Source organism: Macaca thibetana, chromosome 19 (assembly GCF_024542745.1).
Source record: "Macaca thibetana thibetana isolate TM-01 chromosome 19, ASM2454274v1, whole genome shotgun sequence".
Lineage (NCBI taxonomy): Eukaryota > Metazoa > Chordata > Mammalia > Primates > Cercopithecidae > Macaca > Macaca thibetana.
The window spans coordinates 33,772,571-33,789,474 of record NC_065596.1 but is presented as its reverse complement, the minus strand read 5'-3'; the positions used below and the strand labels follow the sequence as shown (position 1 = coordinate 33,789,474).

At 48.1% G+C, this 16,904-nt stretch overlaps 2 protein-coding genes across 16 annotated transcripts in view; both read right to left on the bottom strand.

Annotated features, from left to right (window-relative positions):
* Positions 1–16,904, bottom strand: part of LOC126943010 (zinc finger protein 845) — a 223,377-nt gene that overhangs the window by 127,742 nt on the left and 78,731 nt on the right. For 5 of the 15 annotated variants that reach the window (XM_050771247.1, XM_050771230.1, XM_050771227.1 and 2 more), the window contains exons 1-3: positions 8,169–8,308; positions 4,367–4,459; positions 3,828–3,905 (exon numbers count right to left, since the gene is read on the bottom strand). The exons of 6 other annotated variants lie outside the window; for them this stretch is intronic. In XM_050771247.1, the coding sequence (XP_050627204.1) occupies positions 3,828–3,905; positions 4,367–4,444 (156 nt within the window). In that variant the 5' untranslated portion in view covers positions 4,445–4,459; positions 8,169–8,308. Of the gene's footprint in view, positions 1–262; positions 390–3,827; positions 3,906–3,993; positions 4,068–4,366; positions 4,460–8,168; positions 8,309–16,904 lie in introns of those variants that run through there. 4 more of the 15 variants (XM_050771244.1, XM_050771245.1, XM_050771228.1 and 1 more) reach the window with 4 other exon arrangements.
* LOC126943050 (protein FAM90A27P-like) lies at positions 10,344–13,734 on the bottom strand. Its single transcript, XM_050771409.1, has 4 exons — positions 13,618–13,734; positions 12,975–13,174; positions 12,388–12,493; positions 10,344–11,291 (listed from the first exon to the last, which is right to left on the bottom strand). The coding sequence occupies exons 1-4, from the start codon at positions 13,732–13,734 to the stop codon at positions 10,344–10,346; spliced, it is 1,371 nt and encodes a 456-aa protein (XP_050627366.1).

The following is a 16,904-nucleotide window of genomic DNA, read 5'->3' as shown; positions in this document are numbered from 1 at the left end:
CAGGGCTTCCAAGGACATCTCTGCCTACAGCAGGATGATGTTCAATTGTATTAGTCAAAGTGTTCATGAATTTTCTGTTTTTATGTAAAAACAGACAGCTCTAAGAAGCTACCCATGACAGATAGGAGGGTCATCACTGCAGAAAACAATGACATGTACATCAAAAGCATGCACGGGGCAACATCACAAGAGAATACAAAACCAGGAAGAGCCAAGATAGACAAGGACAGATTCCTCATGTCTAGAGGGACATTTTCCTCACCCACAAACTCCAGATTCCTGTAGTTCTCCAACATCACGGCCGTGTATAAAGCCCTCTGCACAGGGTCCAGGCATTTCCACTCTGCCAATGAGAATTCTATAGCCACATCCCTGAAAGTCAAGCGTCCCTAAAATGAAAAACACATTTCCACAAAACATGGAGGACTGAGTTATCACCTTCACATGAAATGAGAAAAGAGAAAATGAGTATTGATTTGATCCAAGACTGTGTTCTGACAAATCCACATTAAGGTATTTTTGAAAAATTTTTCTGTATAGTTGCGTTTTATTGTACTTTTTCATGATAGATTTAAAAATCCCCTAAGTCACTGCGGAAGTCTCAGTTTTATGGACAATATAAAAAATATATGGCCTGGCACAGTGGCTCACACCTAAAATCCCCGCACTTTGGGAGGCCAAGGCAGGTGGATCGTCTGAGCTCGGGAGTTTGAGACCACCCAGGGCAACATGATGAAACTCCGTATCTACTAAAAATACAAAAAAAAAAAAAAAAAAAAAAAAAAAACCTAGGTGTGGTGGTGCACACCTCTAGTCCCAGTTACTTGGGAGGCTGAGGCAGAAGAATAACTTGATAACCAGTGGCAAAGTTTGCAGTGAGCCAAGATCATGCCACTGCACTTCAGCTTGGGCTGCAGAGTAAGACTCCATCTCAAAAAAAAAAAATATATATATATATATATATATACACACACACACACACACACATCTATATATACACATATAGATATGTGTGTATGTGTATCTCTCTCTATATATAATAAATCCAGGCATGTTGGCTCACACCTGTAATCCCATCACTTTGGGAGACTAAGGTGAATGGATCACTCAAGGTCAGGAGTTCGAGACCAACCTCTCCAACACGACGAAACTCCGTATCTACTAAAAATTCAAAAACTGGCTGGGAATGGTGGTGGGGTGCCTGTAATCCCAGCGATTCAGGAAGCTGAGTAAAGAAAATTGCTTGAACTCTGGAAGCGGAGGTTACCCTAAGCCAAGATCACACCACTGCAATCCCGCCTGGGCAACAGTGTGAGATTCCTTCTAAACAAACAAAAGAAAAAGTACATATATTGCAAATGATGTTTTCTATATAAGCCCTGGGCTTGGCCGCACGTGGTAGGTCACGCCTGTAATCCCAGCACTTTGGAAGGCTGAGGCAGGTGGATCATAAGGTCAAGAAATAGAGACCATTCTGGCCAACATGGTGAAATCTCGTCTCTACTAAAAATACAAAAATTAGCTGGGCGTGGTCGCGTGCCTGCAGTCCCAGCTATTCGGGAGGCTGAGGCAGGAGAAGCGCTTGAACATGAAAGGCAGAGGTTGCAGTGAGCCGAGATCATGCCACTGCACTCCAGCCTGGGCTGGACCATCTCAAAAAAATGAGAGCAAGACCAACTCAAAAATAATAATTTTTTTTTTTTTAAAAGGCCGAGTGCGGTGGCTCATGGCTGTAATCTCAGCACTTTGAAAGGCTGAAATGGGTGGATAACCTGAGGTTGGGAGTTCCAGACCAGCCTGATCAACAGGGACAAATCCTGTCTCTAGTAAAAATACAAAATTAGCTGGGAATGGTGGCGCATGCCTATAATCCCAGCTACTTGGGAGACTGAGGCAGGAAGATCACTTGAACCTGGGAGGTGGAAGTTGCAGTGAGCTGAAATCGTGCCATTGCACTCCAGCCTGGGCAACAAGAATGAAACTCCATCTAAAAACAACAACAACAATAACAACAAAAAGAAACGAAACAAAACTGTGAAGGACTCACGTGTCTTCATTCAGAGAAAGTTCCAAGGAAGATTTAAAAGGCAAGCTATCTTGTTTTCTACCTTGGAAACATGAAAATTTTCAGAACTTGCAGGACAAAATACCATGACAAAACATTCATCAGGCTGGAAGCGGGACTCACACCTGAAATCCCAGCACTTTGGGAGGCCGTGGCGGGAGGATTAATTGAGGCCAAGAGTACGAGACCAGCCTGGCCAACATGGGGAAACCCCACCTGTACTAATAATACAGCAATTAGCCAGGAGTGTAGCACGTGTCTGTAACTGCAGCTACTCAGTTGGTTGAAGCCTAAGACTCATTTGAACCTGAGAGCCAGAGGTTGCAATGTGCCACTGTACTCCAGGCGGATGACAGAGTGAGACCTTGTCTCAAAAAACATGCAAAAAAAAAAAAAAAAAAAACATCAAATAATTTTTTCTAAAGTCTCATAACGATGTATGAATACAATAAAGGATTGCACTGACTTGTCACAGAACCTTCAACAGTGATTCCCCATTGAGTCATGGGGACGGATGGAAGGTTGGACAGGATAGGGGATGCGTAAGTGCACTTTTCTTTGGACTTTTACTACACAACACATATATACAGTGTGTGGTGTTTAAAACAAAAGAATCATTTAATAATAATGGGTAGAAAAAGAATGGCTCCATCCTCTCTAACGACATAAGTTGTGCTCTTATGTCACAGCAAACTTATAATCATTTTTACCTCAAATGCTTGCTTCATCAGAGTCCGTGCAAAAAAACCCACAAAAAACAAAAAACAACAACAAAAAAAACAGTCTCTGTGGGGTCAAAGTGCTGAGAATGATTTAAAGAATCCCCTGCATTTAGATATTTACATTGATTTTATAATTTGAAGTCAATGACGGAATAAAGCGAACTCTGTCACTGACATTTATCTCCACTTTCGATTCTATTCCAAGCCATTGAAAGTGCAGAGGCCTGCTGGGCTTTCTCACACCTATAATCCCAGCAATTTGGGAGGCTCAGGTGGGAGGATCACTGGAGGCCAGGAGTTCAAGGCTACAGTGAGCTATGACTGTGCCACTGCACTCCAGCCTGGACAACATAGCAAGTCCCCAACTCTAAATAATAAAAAATAAAAGAATTAGCCATGCATGGTGGCGCATGCCTGTCATCCTAGCTCCTTGGGAGTCTAATGTGGGGATCACTTGAGCCCAGGAATTCGAGGCTGCTGTGAACTAGAATTGTGCCATTGCACTCCAAACTAGGCCCGAGAGTGACACCCTGTCTCCTAAAACAAAAGGTTTGGAGTCAGAGACATATTGACTCACTAGTGTAGCTTCAAATGCATTACAAAATCAGACACAAAATATCTCCCCTAGTTTGTCTCCTTTTCCAGAATTTACCAGATACCAGCGCACATTAATGTATGACTTTCATATACAGTTTCTCTTATCTGGTCCAGAAAGAGCTAAATGTGCACCCAGATGTGGCCGCTGAACAATCCCTGCCGCCCAACATCACTGACAGCACGGGGTCCACAGCCCATCTCCATCCATGTCTGGTGTGAGCCCTTCCCAGGACCATGCCCAGGGGAGCCTCTTCCCAAGCTCATTCACTAGGTTATAGGAGATGGAATTTAAGTGAAGATGACAAGGACTGAGAAAAAGCATGGGTGAGTGCCAGCAAACGTGTGAGGCAGGACACTTCAGACTCACAGAAGACTGGCTACCACAATACCTGGCATTTCAGAAAGGAAACAGACAGCAGAATCCACCGAGGAATATCACTCACCTGAGGAAGAGCCATCCCTGGATCCTTTTCTTTGCTCTTCTTGGTGGCTTCCTCATGTAACATGAGTCTTTGGAAATCCTGTGTGTGAAAAAACATCAGAGATTTAATATTTAGAAACCATTCACTCCTTTCCTGTGACAAAACACACACATGGGGGAGACCTCACCCGGGAGAAAGATGGTCCTCTGCTACCCACTGCACCAGAGGTCATGCAGAGATAAGAACGTCCCACAGCAAGACCTACAAGGGTAATTTTGACCTGTTTTCAGATCTTGCTCCCCTCCTGGAATAGTCCACACACACACACGCTGCAGCAGGGCACAGATCTCCAGGGCACAGATCTGGCCCTAACCAAACCCCACACAGAGCACAGCCCCCTCACCTCCCTGTGGATCACAGGCTGATCTCAGCTCTCAACATGGAGGAAACTGCCTTGATGTTTAATGCTGGACACAGACAAGGACCCCAGCACCACTGTAAGTATTATTGAGTGTGGGTCCCATCCTATGACAATAGCAATCTTTGATAAAACAGCATACCTGAAATCCCAGCACTTTGGGAGGCCAATGAGACTGGATCCTTTGAGCCCTGGGGTTGGAGACCAGCCTGAGCAACATGGTGAAAGCCCGTCTCTATCAAGAACACAAAAATCAGCGTGGTGTGGTGGTGCGTGGCTGTGGTCCCAGCTACTCTGGAGGCTGAGGTAGGAAGACCACTACTTCTCCTGTTGCCCTCCTCCCTCCCCCTTGCCTAGTTCACAAGACAGGAGAAAAGGGAGAAAGCAAAAAGTTAGAAACAGAAGATAGCCAGATGGCCTTGGCGCCACCACCTGGCCCTGGTGGTTAAAAATAAAAATAATAATATCAACCCCTGACCTAAACTACTTATGTTATATGTAAATTCCAGACATTGTATCAAGAAGCACTGCAAAACTTTCTGTTCTGTTCTGTTCTGTTAGCTGATGCATGTAGTCCCTAGTCATGTACCCCACTTGCTTGATCTATCATGACCCTTTCACGTGGACCCCTTAGAGTTGCAAGCCCTTAAAAGAAGTCCTTCTTCCATGACTTGTCCTCCCTCTGCCTGGAGAAAGTCTTTTTCTTCTTTAGAATAACTAGGTACGAGGTCAGGTGCTTGAGGGAGCAGGGGGGCTGTGACTGGTGCGCAGTAGGGGGTGGCTGTTGCTTTTAGAGCTTCTGAGTCAGCTCTGGAGTTCCCTAAGGCAACCGAGGTGGAAGCTCGCTGGTGTCCTCTGCAGTGCATGACTAAGGTAACCGAGGTGGAAGAAGGAAGGATTCTGCTACCAAATAGGAGAGTAGCTGTGCCACAGCTGCTAGGAGCCGCAGTTGTACTGGGGGTGCATGAAACCACCCATCTAGGTCAGGAGTCACTTGAAAAGTTGTTAGGCTGATACTTCTACATCTAGCATTTGTCAGCCCTTGCCAAAACCATGGCGCAGCAGTGTGTTACCTGCCGACAGCACAATGCGAGGCAGGGTTCAGCCGTTCTGGCGGCATACAAGCTCATGAAGCAGCCCCCTTTGAAGATCTCCAGGTGGAATTCCCAGAAATGCCAAAGTGTAGAAGTAACAAGTATTTACTAGTTCTCGTGTGTATCTACTCTAGGTAGGTGGAGGCTTTTCCCACACAAACTGAGAAAGCTTGTGAAGTAACCCGTGTGCTTCTTCGAGACTTTATTCCTAGATTTGGACTGCCCTTATGAATTGGCTCAGATAACAGGCCGGCATTTGTGGCTGACTTAGTACAGAAGACGGCAAAGGTATTAAAGATCACATGGAAACTGCATGCCGCCTACCAACCTCAGAGTTCTGGAAAGGTGGAGCGGATAAATCGGACTATCAAAGATAGCTTAAGGAAAGTGTGTCAGGAAACAGGATTAAAATAGATACAGGTTCTCCCTATGGTATTAAGATTAGGTGTACTCCAAGAGAACAGGATATTCCCCCTATGAAATATTATATCATAGACCCCCTCCCATACTACAGGGACTCCCGGGCACTCCCCGAGTTAGGTGAAATTGAGTTACAGAGATGGTTACAGGCCTTAGGAAAAATTATACAAATGATTTCAGTCTAGGTAAATGACAGATGCCCCGTTAGCTTATTCTCCCCAGTTCACTCTTTTTCCCCAGGTGATCGAGTGTGGATCAAGGACTGCAATGTAGCCCCTTTGCACCCACAGTGGAAAAGACCCCAGACCGTCATCCTGACCACACCCACTGCCATGAAGGTAGAAGGATCCCAGCCTGGATCCACCACTGCTGTGTAAAACCCGCAGCTGAAACCTGGGAGGCAAGACCAAGCCCACATAACCCCTGAAAGTGACCCTGAAGACGACGACAAGCCCTGCTCCAGTCACACCCGGAAGCTGACCGGTCTACACACGGCCGGAGCATGAGGAGGCTCATCACGGGACTCATTTTTCTTAAATTTTAGACTTGTATACTAAAGGCTTCAACTGACCTTCCTCAAACTAAGGACTGTTTCCAGTGTATTCATCAAGTCACTCAGATAGGACAGCAAATTAAAACAATCTTTCTGTTCTATAGTTATTATGAATGTACAGGAATGTTAAAAGGAACTTATTTGTACAATGCTATTCAGTACAAGGTATGTAGCCCAGGAAATGACCAACCTGATATGTGTTATAACCCATCAAGCCCGCTGCAACCACCATTTTTCAAATAAGATTAAGAACTGGTCCTTTCCTAGGTGATACAAGTAAAATAATAACTAGAACAGAAGAAAAAAGAATCCCCAAACAAGAAACTTTAAATTTGATGCTTGTGCAGCCATTAATAGTAACAAGCTAAGATTAAGATGTGGATCTCTTAACTAAGAAAGGAGCTACACAGTAGAAAATAAATACGTTTGTCATGATGCAGAGGTCTGTGAAAATTGTGCCTATTGGCCATGTGTTATTTAGGGTACTTAGAAAAGGACAAAAAAGACCCGGTTCACCTTCAAAAAGAAGCCAACCTCTCCTGTGCTACCGGTCACTGTAACCCACTAGAACTAATAAGCACTAATCTCCTACACTCCCATTAGAAAACAAGAGAACGTGTAACCCTGAGGATCAACAGGACAAGGCTAAACCCCCAAGCTGCCATTTTAGTCCGAGGGGAGGTCCACATGCGCTCTCCCAAACCAGTGTTTCAAGCCTTTTATAATGAGCCAAATCTGCCAGCACCAGAGCTTCCAAAAAAAAAAGGGAAGGAACTTGTTTCTGTACTTAGCAGAAAATGTAGCTCATTCCCTCACTGTTACTTCTTGTTATGTATGTGGAGGAGCCACTGTCAGAGACAGATGGCCTTAGGAAGCCCGAGAGTTGGTGCCCACTGATCCAGTTCCTGACACAATTCCAGTTCAGAAAGCCCAAACTAGCAACTTCTAGGTCCTATAAACCTCAATTATTAGACAGTACTATGTAGCTAAGGAAAGAAAAAACTTCACCACCCCTGTAAGAAAGCTCAATTGTCTAGGACAGAAGTTGTACAACAGCACAACAAGGCCAGTCACTTGGTGAGGCTTAAATCGTACTGAAAAGGGCCCATTAAGTACATTTTCTAAATTACAGACTGCCTGGGCTCATCCAGAATTTCACTGAGACTGGACGGCCCGCGCTGGACCATACTGGATACGTAGGCACAGAGACCATCTCCAATAACAAAGAAGAAAAGGAAACACCTGGGTCCTGGCTCTGGCAATCTAAGGCCAATTACCGTAAACTTTGCAAAACTAGACCAAAGGTAAAAACCCCGTCTCCCCACCCGGAGTAACAAAGGAACAAAGGCTACTCTCCTGTAGCCCTCCCATTTCCACCACGTCTCAGATGGAAAGCGAGAGAGCCCAGGAGTGGCCACGGCCAAGCACGGCCACCCCTCCATCTGCATAGGGCACCCATCTGCTCTGGCCTCAGGCCAATTCACCTCAGCATTTCATTGGCCAAGGGCCAGATCCTTCATCCAGATAAGGGGTAGCCCATAGGGACCTCAAAAGAAATATTTTAATCCCCCAAAAAGTTGTAAACGCTCGCTCGGGCCTACTCCCACCGTGTGGAGTGCTTTCCTGACCCCCGGCACTGGGGCTGCAGCGCCGCGCTCCAGGGGCCGAGGAGAGCGAGACTGGGGGGCGCTCTGGAGCAGGGCGAGAATCCAGCTCGCGGGTGAGGACTTGAAACAGCGCGAGGCGGGAGGACGAGTCAGGAACGGTTTTGCAAAGGGAAGTTTGGCGACAGGAGGTGTCTGCACAGCCCCACTGCAGAAAGACCGGGGACGGGACCAGCCTCAGGGCGACTTTAAACTCAAAAGGAGGCGACTCACCGACTCCCACCCGGACGTCTCAATTTGCTCTGGGTTAAGAAACAGGAGTCGGTCTGTGGGGACCCCACGTCGCGGGTATAGCAGCGCCAAGAGAACTGGGAAGCGCAGACGCGATGGTTCAACCTTCAGACCACGCCATCCGCTTCCGGGTCTGTGCCAATCAGCGCAGGACCGAAGCCAAACCTGGGCTAGTCCCGCGAAGAGGTGGGCGGGGCCTGGGCGAGGCCGCGAAGGGACGCGAGGAGGTGGGCGGGGCACAAATAGACTGAGGCTTGACTTCATGGAGGAGACCATTAGCAATGTGGATGCTGAAAGTACAAGCGGAAGAAGGAAGCTTCACAGAACTTAGTGTGAAGAAACAAAAGAGAAAACCTCCTCTCCCCTGGCAGCCCCCATGCTCGCCTCGTCTACACCCCTGCATTTCCCTCAGGCTGCCTGGGATCATGCGGTACAGCCGGCTAGAGCGTAACTTCTGTATCAGGGAAACTGTTTGTACAGCAAATTGGGTGGCCGGACTTGAAGAGGTGGCTCTCACGTAACGTATATTTAAAAACCACCAGACTAAAGCACGCTGGAGGAGTTCAACCTGAGTTTCCAGATCACTCTTTATATCTTCATGGCTTCCAGCCACCATCCACGAGGCAGCCTGGAGGCTTCCACCCACTGCGTTTTAGGGACCAGGTCCTGGGGAGACAGGGACGGTCTCCTGAGACTGAAATCCCACCCTCAGAGCCTTCTGATCTTTCTGGATTCAGGAGGGTTTCTTCCCAAGGTGAAAAGGGGAGGAGGCGGGTTAGGGAAGCATTGTCTTCACCCTCTCCTTCACCTCTCCCTCCAGTGTTTCCTAACCTCCACACCATGTTTGACTTAACCACACAGGGTCTGCCCACCCCTATATCCAGCCTCACAGGGGACTTAGAGCATGACTCTCTCCAAGGGTGGGACCCAGCCAGGAGCAGTGGTTGAAACTCACCAGGAGATTCCAATGTGCAACCAAATTGAGAGTCAGTTTATTTTCGTGCTTATCCCACTTTAACCCACCTGTGAAACACCTGGGGTTGTTATTCAGCTGCAGATACTGATTCAGCAGGGGCAGCCTGTGCCTGAGGGTCTGTGTTTCTCAGAAGCTACAGGTCTGTGGGCACCCAGTCCTCTTTGTTCAAGTAAATGAAACGTGATGATTGAAATGCAAGGAAATTGGCCTGAGGTGAAAAGGAAAACTCAAAACACCTGTAAGACATGTCATGGTTCAACGAATTTTATTCATATGGAAAGAAATTAACCAAACAGAATTTTACAATGACTTTTAATAACAAAAGTTCCAAGGCTAGTAGAATACATCCTTAGAAGTGAAATTCATTTAAAAACTTGAAGTTACTCTATTGACTACTTGTGACATAATAATAATAATAGTAAGATACATTTTATCATGTGCCACTCGTGATATGCTTTGCATAAGTTATTGAATCCACTGAATCACTCCAACATTGAGAATATTGGTACCTCAACTTCACACGTGCACTAGCTGAGATGCCCTCCCTATCACAGTGGAAATCAGAGTCTAGGTAGCTTCATAAAACAAATGGAGTATTTCTCTTGTCTGATATCCTGGAAAAATGTATATGGTATAAAAAAGAACAGTTTCTTAAATGTTTGAATTCACTGGTTAAAAAAACCCACATTCTTCCAAGAAAAACAAATTCCCCATTTTTCCAAGGCTAAGTGTTTCTCTCTACAACTCTCCTTCACAGTCAAATATTCTTAAGTCAGTAGATACTGAGGTTTTCCACTACCGTCGAAGGGCCCTTTGCCCAGAATTACTCAAATTTCAGTCGTTGGCTCCCTCCCTCAGATGAGTTTCAAAGCTTTCTATTGACACTAGTGGAACATTGTTTGCTTATGTTGACTCAGTTTCTCATATAATTATATGTAATTGAAAAAGAAAAGTATAGGACACTTTCATAAGCCCCATTTTAATGCAGGTTAAATTTACATAATGTAAATAGGCAGGGTTTCTTGATCCCCGATGGTATCTGGGGTCCATGTTTGAACAGGTACTGCCGCCAGGGAAGTGCTGAGCCCGCACAGGGCTGCTTCCTGCCTCTCCGCTTCTCAGCCTTTCAGCCACTTCCAAGTCACATGCGCTTGAAGCCGGGTCTTCTTGCCTTGGGGGCCTCAGTCACTGTCACTGTCCTCTGAGGAGGAAGTGACCCGAAGGTCCTCATAGAGGACACTCCTTGAGACCTGGGGACACCGCCCCTCAGGCTCCCTTGAGACGTGAGGGCTCTGAGCAGAAGCAGAGTTCTCAGGAGGGTGGGATGTGGGAGGCGTTCTGAAGCTGGGGCTCTCCTGTCCCTCGTGCCCTCTCATGAAGGTGACACTGCCGGGCCTCCCTGGAACGTGAATGGGTGGTCCAGGCTGGAGGACGGGGCAGCCCTGGGCTGGGCCCAGGAAAGGTGAGCTGGGTAGCGGCTGGAGGTTGACTCTGGGCTGCAGGGTTGCTGTCTTGGTGGCTGCTGTCTCTGTGGTCGGCTTGGGTGCCTGTCTGGATCCAAGTCCAGTTGCCGTGAAGGGAGGCTGGAGTGTCCGCACAGTGCCCACATCCGGGAACTGAGTTCTCAGTGCGGGGCTTGGGAAGGAACTGAGTCTTGCTTTCTTTGTGGGGTTCTGGACGGTCTGGGTGGGGACGGCGGCAGGCTGCTTTCCTGGCGTCTGGGTTCTGGAGTCCTGGCCACACTTTCGTCTGACTTGCTGTGGTCCGGGCTTTGCATCTGCATCGGGACGTTTGATTTCTGCCTGGGATTTAAGGCCGGGACCCAGCGCGGACGCCTTCATGGCAGGCTGGGGGGCACCGTGGGAGGACACGTCAGCCCTGTTGGCTGGCGGCCTGGCACTGAGAGTGCGGTTCTGGTGGGAGCTCTTCAGAACAGGGAGCAGGGAGGCAGTAATGTCCCCGCCATGTCCCTTGGTGGGTCCACAGGTGCTCAGTTCAGCTCGATCATTGTGACCCGAAGGGCAGAGTAATCTCATCCCAGGTATGTAGACAGGCGGTGGACCTGTGGACACAGGGCGCAGGGCAGATCTCTTCTTGGTGCCGTGGACAGGCAGAGGCACTGTAGGATGCTGCAGGAGAAAGCACCCCACGTGAGACAGCTCAGCAGTAGAATTTCCAAACTCTCTGAAGCAGGGAACTCACATGTGCAACCACATCACAACAGAAGCTGTGTGAATACGAGAAGCAAGCTAGGACAGACTGACATGAGAAACAGAGGAGAATAACATGCACTGGGATTGCATCTAAATCAGGATCAAATATAGGGAAGACCCTACAAAAGAGATAGGACATAGGAAATTAAATGTCACAGAAAAGGATGTACACATGGTCACTGAATAGATGCAGAATTGTCACTTCAGGAATAGTGTTGGGGAAAGATGGCCTACCATTCTGTTTGCTGGGACTATCACATATGAAAATTAAAACTGTCTTTATGTTGTCTGTTGTTAATATCAAGGGAATATCGATTCCCCCACACAACGTGGAGACTGGAAATGGCACAGCTCCTTTTGAAAGCAGATGTAAGAACATGTATAAAAATGAAGGAGACACCTTATCTGCAGCCCGTACCCCGAAAACATCTGATCAGTCACTCCCCACGGGCACTGAAATGCGCCCAGCAGCATCTGCTGGCCAACTTGTAAATAAAGGCACAGAAACCAACTTTCAAACAAAGAAGCTGAGGCCGGGCGCGGTGGCTCACGCCTGTAATCCCAGCACTTTGGGAGGCCGAGGTGGGCGGATCACAAGGTCAGGAGATGGAGACCATCCTGGCTAACATGGTGAAACCCCGTCTCTACTAAAAATACAAAAAATTAGCCGGGGGTGGTGGCTCATGCCTGTAGTCCCAGCTACTTTGAAGACTGAGGCAGCAGAATGGCGTGAACCCGGGAGGTGGAACTTGCAGTCTTGCAGTGAGCCGAGATGGTGCCACTGCACTCCAGCCTGGGCAACCGAGTGAGACTCCATCTCAAAAAAAAAAAAAAAGAAAAGAAAAAAAGAAGAAGAAGAAGCTGGAAACTGGAGTATGCGAAGTCCTCGGGTAGCGCAGTTCTCCTGCAGGGCAGCCCAGGTTTAAACATGATCCCCACCCGTGAGGGGCACAGAAGTGAAGGAATCAGGGGAGCCAGAGGAGAAACAGAGGAGGGGCCGGAGAATGCTCACCCGGAAGAAACTGGCTTCCACTGTCTCCTTCCAGGCTCCCTCTGTTTTCTCTTGGGGACTCCTGGGAAATGTCTGCGTCAGAGCTTTGCTCTGCTGCTGCTGGGGCCTGTGGAAGAAATCACGTTCACTGTCCGGACCCGCCTGATCCTCCTGCCCACACCAGTGACTGGGAACCAAGCGCCCTCCCGGAACCCAGCCCAGCCCTTGCTTTGGATGAAGGAGACATTCAGGCCTCTATGAACTTTGCCAGGACAGCCCCTTCTCTCATCTCAGAGGTAGCCCCGCTTACAGGAAGCTCCCCCTACTTGCCCGGCCATGGCCCCAGGTCCCTAAGTTCATTCAGACCCTGGTGCTGCTCTGCCTACCACAGGCAACATCCCCAGGTCTCCCACAGCCCCTGCCCTCTGGAGACTCTCAGCGCTGGAATAAGCTCGGAGTGTGGACCCTGGGAGGCAGCGGCCCCTGCCCACCTGCTTTTGGAGCTTTCCTGTGTGTGCCTAGAGAAGGCTGCACAGAAAGAGTAGGGGAGACACCAGCTCCTGAGGCACTGACCTCATGGCTAGTCCTTGACCCTGCAAAATCCTTACCTTGGACCTTGCTCCTCTTTTCTGTCATTCCTCATAAAGGGCCCTGGAGCCTGGGGTAGCTGGGGCTTTGCTGGTTGCAGGTTCTCCTTCTCCTTGTGTGAGCCCAGGGGCTGCAGAGGAAGGGCCCCACTCCACGTCTTAATAGGGCACGTCTTGCTCCTGGCTGAGTGCCCAAAGGCCCCGCAGTTCTTGCATTTCACCTGCAGGTGGAGGAGGACAGAGAGCAGCCAGTCAACAGCAATCACAGGCACCTGCGAAGGTTCACGCACGACCTGGGGGTTGGAGATGGATTATTTTAGGAGGGGGACATAGGCCCACGGGCTGTTGGTTGCCAGGAAACTCAAGATATTATCGTCCTCCCCAGAGCCCATTTAACAGGGATCCCAGGAGGAAGGACGCGCGTGTCTGAGAGTGAAGATAATGAACCAGTGTTGAGGACTCGGCAAACACCGGGCTGGACGTGACACTGGACAGAGAATGAGACTGCGCCTCAGAGACTCCGAATGGGCCAGTCTGCCAGGGAGGAGAGCACTGACCTGTCGGCCCGAGTCCATGGGAACCCCCAAGTCATAAACACGGTTCCCGTGTTCAAGCCCACACTCTGGTGTCCACTGGTTACCAACATTTTCAAGCCCCCACTGACCCTGGACTCCTCCTCCTCTGCTGGTGTCCTCTGCCCCACGGGTCTCCTCTGCTGCTTCTGTGGGTTCTTGGCTGTGGGGGGCCTCTGAGCCTGGTGACGGACAGGATGACCTGCCATCTGTGGCAGGTCCTTGAGCTTCTGATCAGTCCTCTTTATTAATTGATTGTTGGATTTCCTAATCATAAGAAAGAGAGAGAACATTACACAGACACCAGACAAAAGTCCCTCCTACCCTTATTTACCCAAGTGGGGATGGAGGGACGCACTGGCCACTGAGTCACACCCACTGTAACTTGGTCCTCTCTGAACCCAGGTGCCAGTTGTGCTATTTTGTGACTCTCTCCCAGCCTGGCCTACTCCCAGAACAGGACACAGATTTTATAAACCAAAGGCTGCTTGATTTCTAGAGGGAGAAGTGAGATTTGCAGCCTTGCATAAAAGTTTTCTGGGCTCTGAATTTGTGTGCAGTCAGTGCCTCAGAGCTGAAACCCTCTGACAATATTAATCAAAGCCAAGAGATGAATAGCTAACAACTAGTGATTTTTATTCCAGCTAGTTCCAGAAAACCCGCTATTTTCATAGAATAGCTTCTCACTCAGAAAACCTACCAGAAGCTCAAAGCTTTGCAAAGCTTTCATATTCAACCTATGGACACTCGTGACGTTCACATGAGACCCCTGTGACCACACGCCACTCTTCACACAGAGGCAGGCACAAAGCCAAGCCAGGACCAGCCCTCTGAGGATCCTGCGACGCTGACACGTATGTGCATATTCACGGCAGGCATCGCACACATCACAGCCCATGTCATGGGGGGACATGCAAGATGGAAGCCTCTAGGTATGTTCAGCAGAAACCTTGAGCCCACACTGTGCTTGGGGAGTCCCCCAGGCCGTCCCATCCTTACTCCCTAATACTTGTCTTACCTCTCCTCTTGGTATCCACATCTTTGTGAAATTGTGGGGGGCCGGCCCACTAAAGCCTGGCATTTTTCATTTGAGACACAGCGGACGGTCGGATCCTCTCCTGGCTTCAGAGGAAATCGCAGAAGAACCTCCACAGAGGCAAGAACAACCCATTTCTCTGTCATCAAGTCAATCTAATGCCGAGAAAGGAGAATGGAGAGGCAACCTGAGCTCTGCAGGCAGGAGGAAGGCTTGGCAGAGGAGAGGAGGAACTCCCAACTTCCTCAGACTTTAAAGGGAATGCTAGACAGTGTCATATTTCTTGGTTTCTTTTTTTTAAGAAGTCATTATATGAAAAAGATACTTGTACGTGCGTGTTTACAGCAGCAGAATTCGCAATTGCAAAAATACGGAACCAGCCCAAATACCCATCAATCAACTGGTGGATAAAGGAACTGTGATGTGTATACACACACGATGGAATACTACTCAGCCATAAAAGGAAGAAATTAAAGGCTTTCGCAGCCACCTGGATGGGATTGGAGACTATATTCTCTGTGAATAAGTCAGGAATGCAAAACCAAACTCCTTATGTTCTCACACATGCACGGGAGCTAAGCTATGAGGATGCAAGGCCATCTCACAGTTCTTTACTCCAGAGCCGGTGAGGAGTTTGCTGGTGACCTTCAAGTGGCACCGAGAGTGACAGCCCAGGGTATCGGGAAGAGCTGCTGTTCCCAGGTGGGAACTAAGGGGCGGTGGCATTGGCATTTTCCCGTGTCCCTGAGAGGAATTGCAAATCGATTTTAACGGGTTAGTGCCCACGTTTGGAGGTTGTGAAACCCTGACTATGACCCGATCCTGGGCGGGGAGCCTGCTTCAGCCGTCCCCCTAGGCTTGGACTCCCCGCATTCCACCTGCCTCCCAGGTGACCCCGCAGCTCCCGCACTCACATCTCTTTGTGGGATCCCACACTGCTTTAAGAACTGCTTCCCCCGTTCCATGGAGAGAGTGTTGGGGTCCATCACTGCTGGTCCTGCCCGAGGGATTCTGTTTCCCTGTGGAGGGAAGAAAACAAGACGCTGATTCTTTCCTACCCCTGGAATCTCCCAGGGGCAGGATGCAGTCAGCCTCATCTCTCTGCTGTGCCCACCGTGTCCCTAGGAGTAAACTCACACCTTCTGTCATTCAAACTACGCGGGTGCAACCTTCCTCTGTCAGTGACGTGACAGCAATATGAATGAGAAAAGCAGGTGATCTATTAAAAGAATTGTTCGCTGGACTTAGCATGTTTGATATGCATGCAAGGCAGGTCCCTCCTCTAGGGACTCTCATGGTATACCATCAAACATCTGGAAAAAACTGATCATGGAATTGGCCTCAAAGAAAATTTAATATATTAGAAAACTGGATATCTTATCAATCTGTAGTCCGTTTGCCAAAATTAGATATACCTACATTTTATATTATATAAGGATGTTTTAAACTATGAAGCACATTGTCTGAAATTTCTGCAATCAAAGTCCTTAAGACCAAATAAGATATTCAAGTGGAAATCAGAAAGTGCAAAGAAAATACAGGTAAAGCCCTTTCATGTCCAAACTGATGAGCAGTGGAAAACCTGGGTTCAGGGGAAATGTCTTTGTCTAAATGACCACAGTGCTAGGGCAACAGAAGCAGAGGAGAGTGAGGGCGACACCATTTATAAATCAACTCCATCTGAAAACTAGCAAGGCACAGTCCTGGCCAGTCACCACCCAGGTCCTAAGACGTTTGCGGCTGAGGAAGCAGCATAGCAATGCTTGCAAGACAGACTCCTATGAAAGCAAAATGTCCAGATGCCCCATATTCAAAGTTAGATGCCTTCAAGATAATGATAGCTATGCTTTCCTGACTCACACGCTACAATGTCAAGGAGAGTTTTCTTTAAGTCAACAGAATACTAAACGTTGTCATGCTGTCAGCCCACCGCATGTAGACACGGCTTAGTGAAATCTTCACATGGAAAAGACCTCTATATCAGAACAACTTAAAAAAAAAGACGGTGCATTTTCCGGTCACATTCTGAGGTCGCCCTACTCTGGAATGTAGTAGCTTTCAGTAAACTCCCTCTTCTCACTGTTCTCTGCAACTCGCACGGAATTTCTTCCTGTGTGAGTACAAAGAGCCCTCTCCTGGGATCTCAATCGGGCCTTTTTTTTTTTTTTTTTTTTTTTTTTTGTCACAACATGATTGAAAAAAGATAAAATTTGGGGGAAGTGCTCAGGTCTATAGAGACGGAACAACATGAGATTACAAAAGTGAAAAGATGGAAATGGTCAATCAAACAATAAGTTGGAGCAGATGAAAAAATAAATGGAATACGACAGGAAAACGTGCTCT

What these genes read in the sequence shown, in the direction of transcription:
- LOC126943050 (XM_050771409.1), bottom strand. Translation starts at nt 13,734, where the DNA reads ATGGCAGGTCATCCTGTCCGTCACCAGGCTCAGAGGCCCCCCACAGCC. An exon ending in CAGAGGAGGAGGAGTCCAGG is followed by an intron (nt 13,175 to 13,617) that starts GTCAGTGGGGGC and finishes CTCCACCTGCAG; the next exon opens with GTGAAATGCAAGAACTGCGG. An exon ending in AAAGAGGAGCAAGGTCCAAG is followed by an intron (nt 12,494 to 12,974) that starts GTAAGGATTTTG and finishes TTTCTTCCACAG; the next exon opens with GCCCCAGCAGCAGCAGAGCA.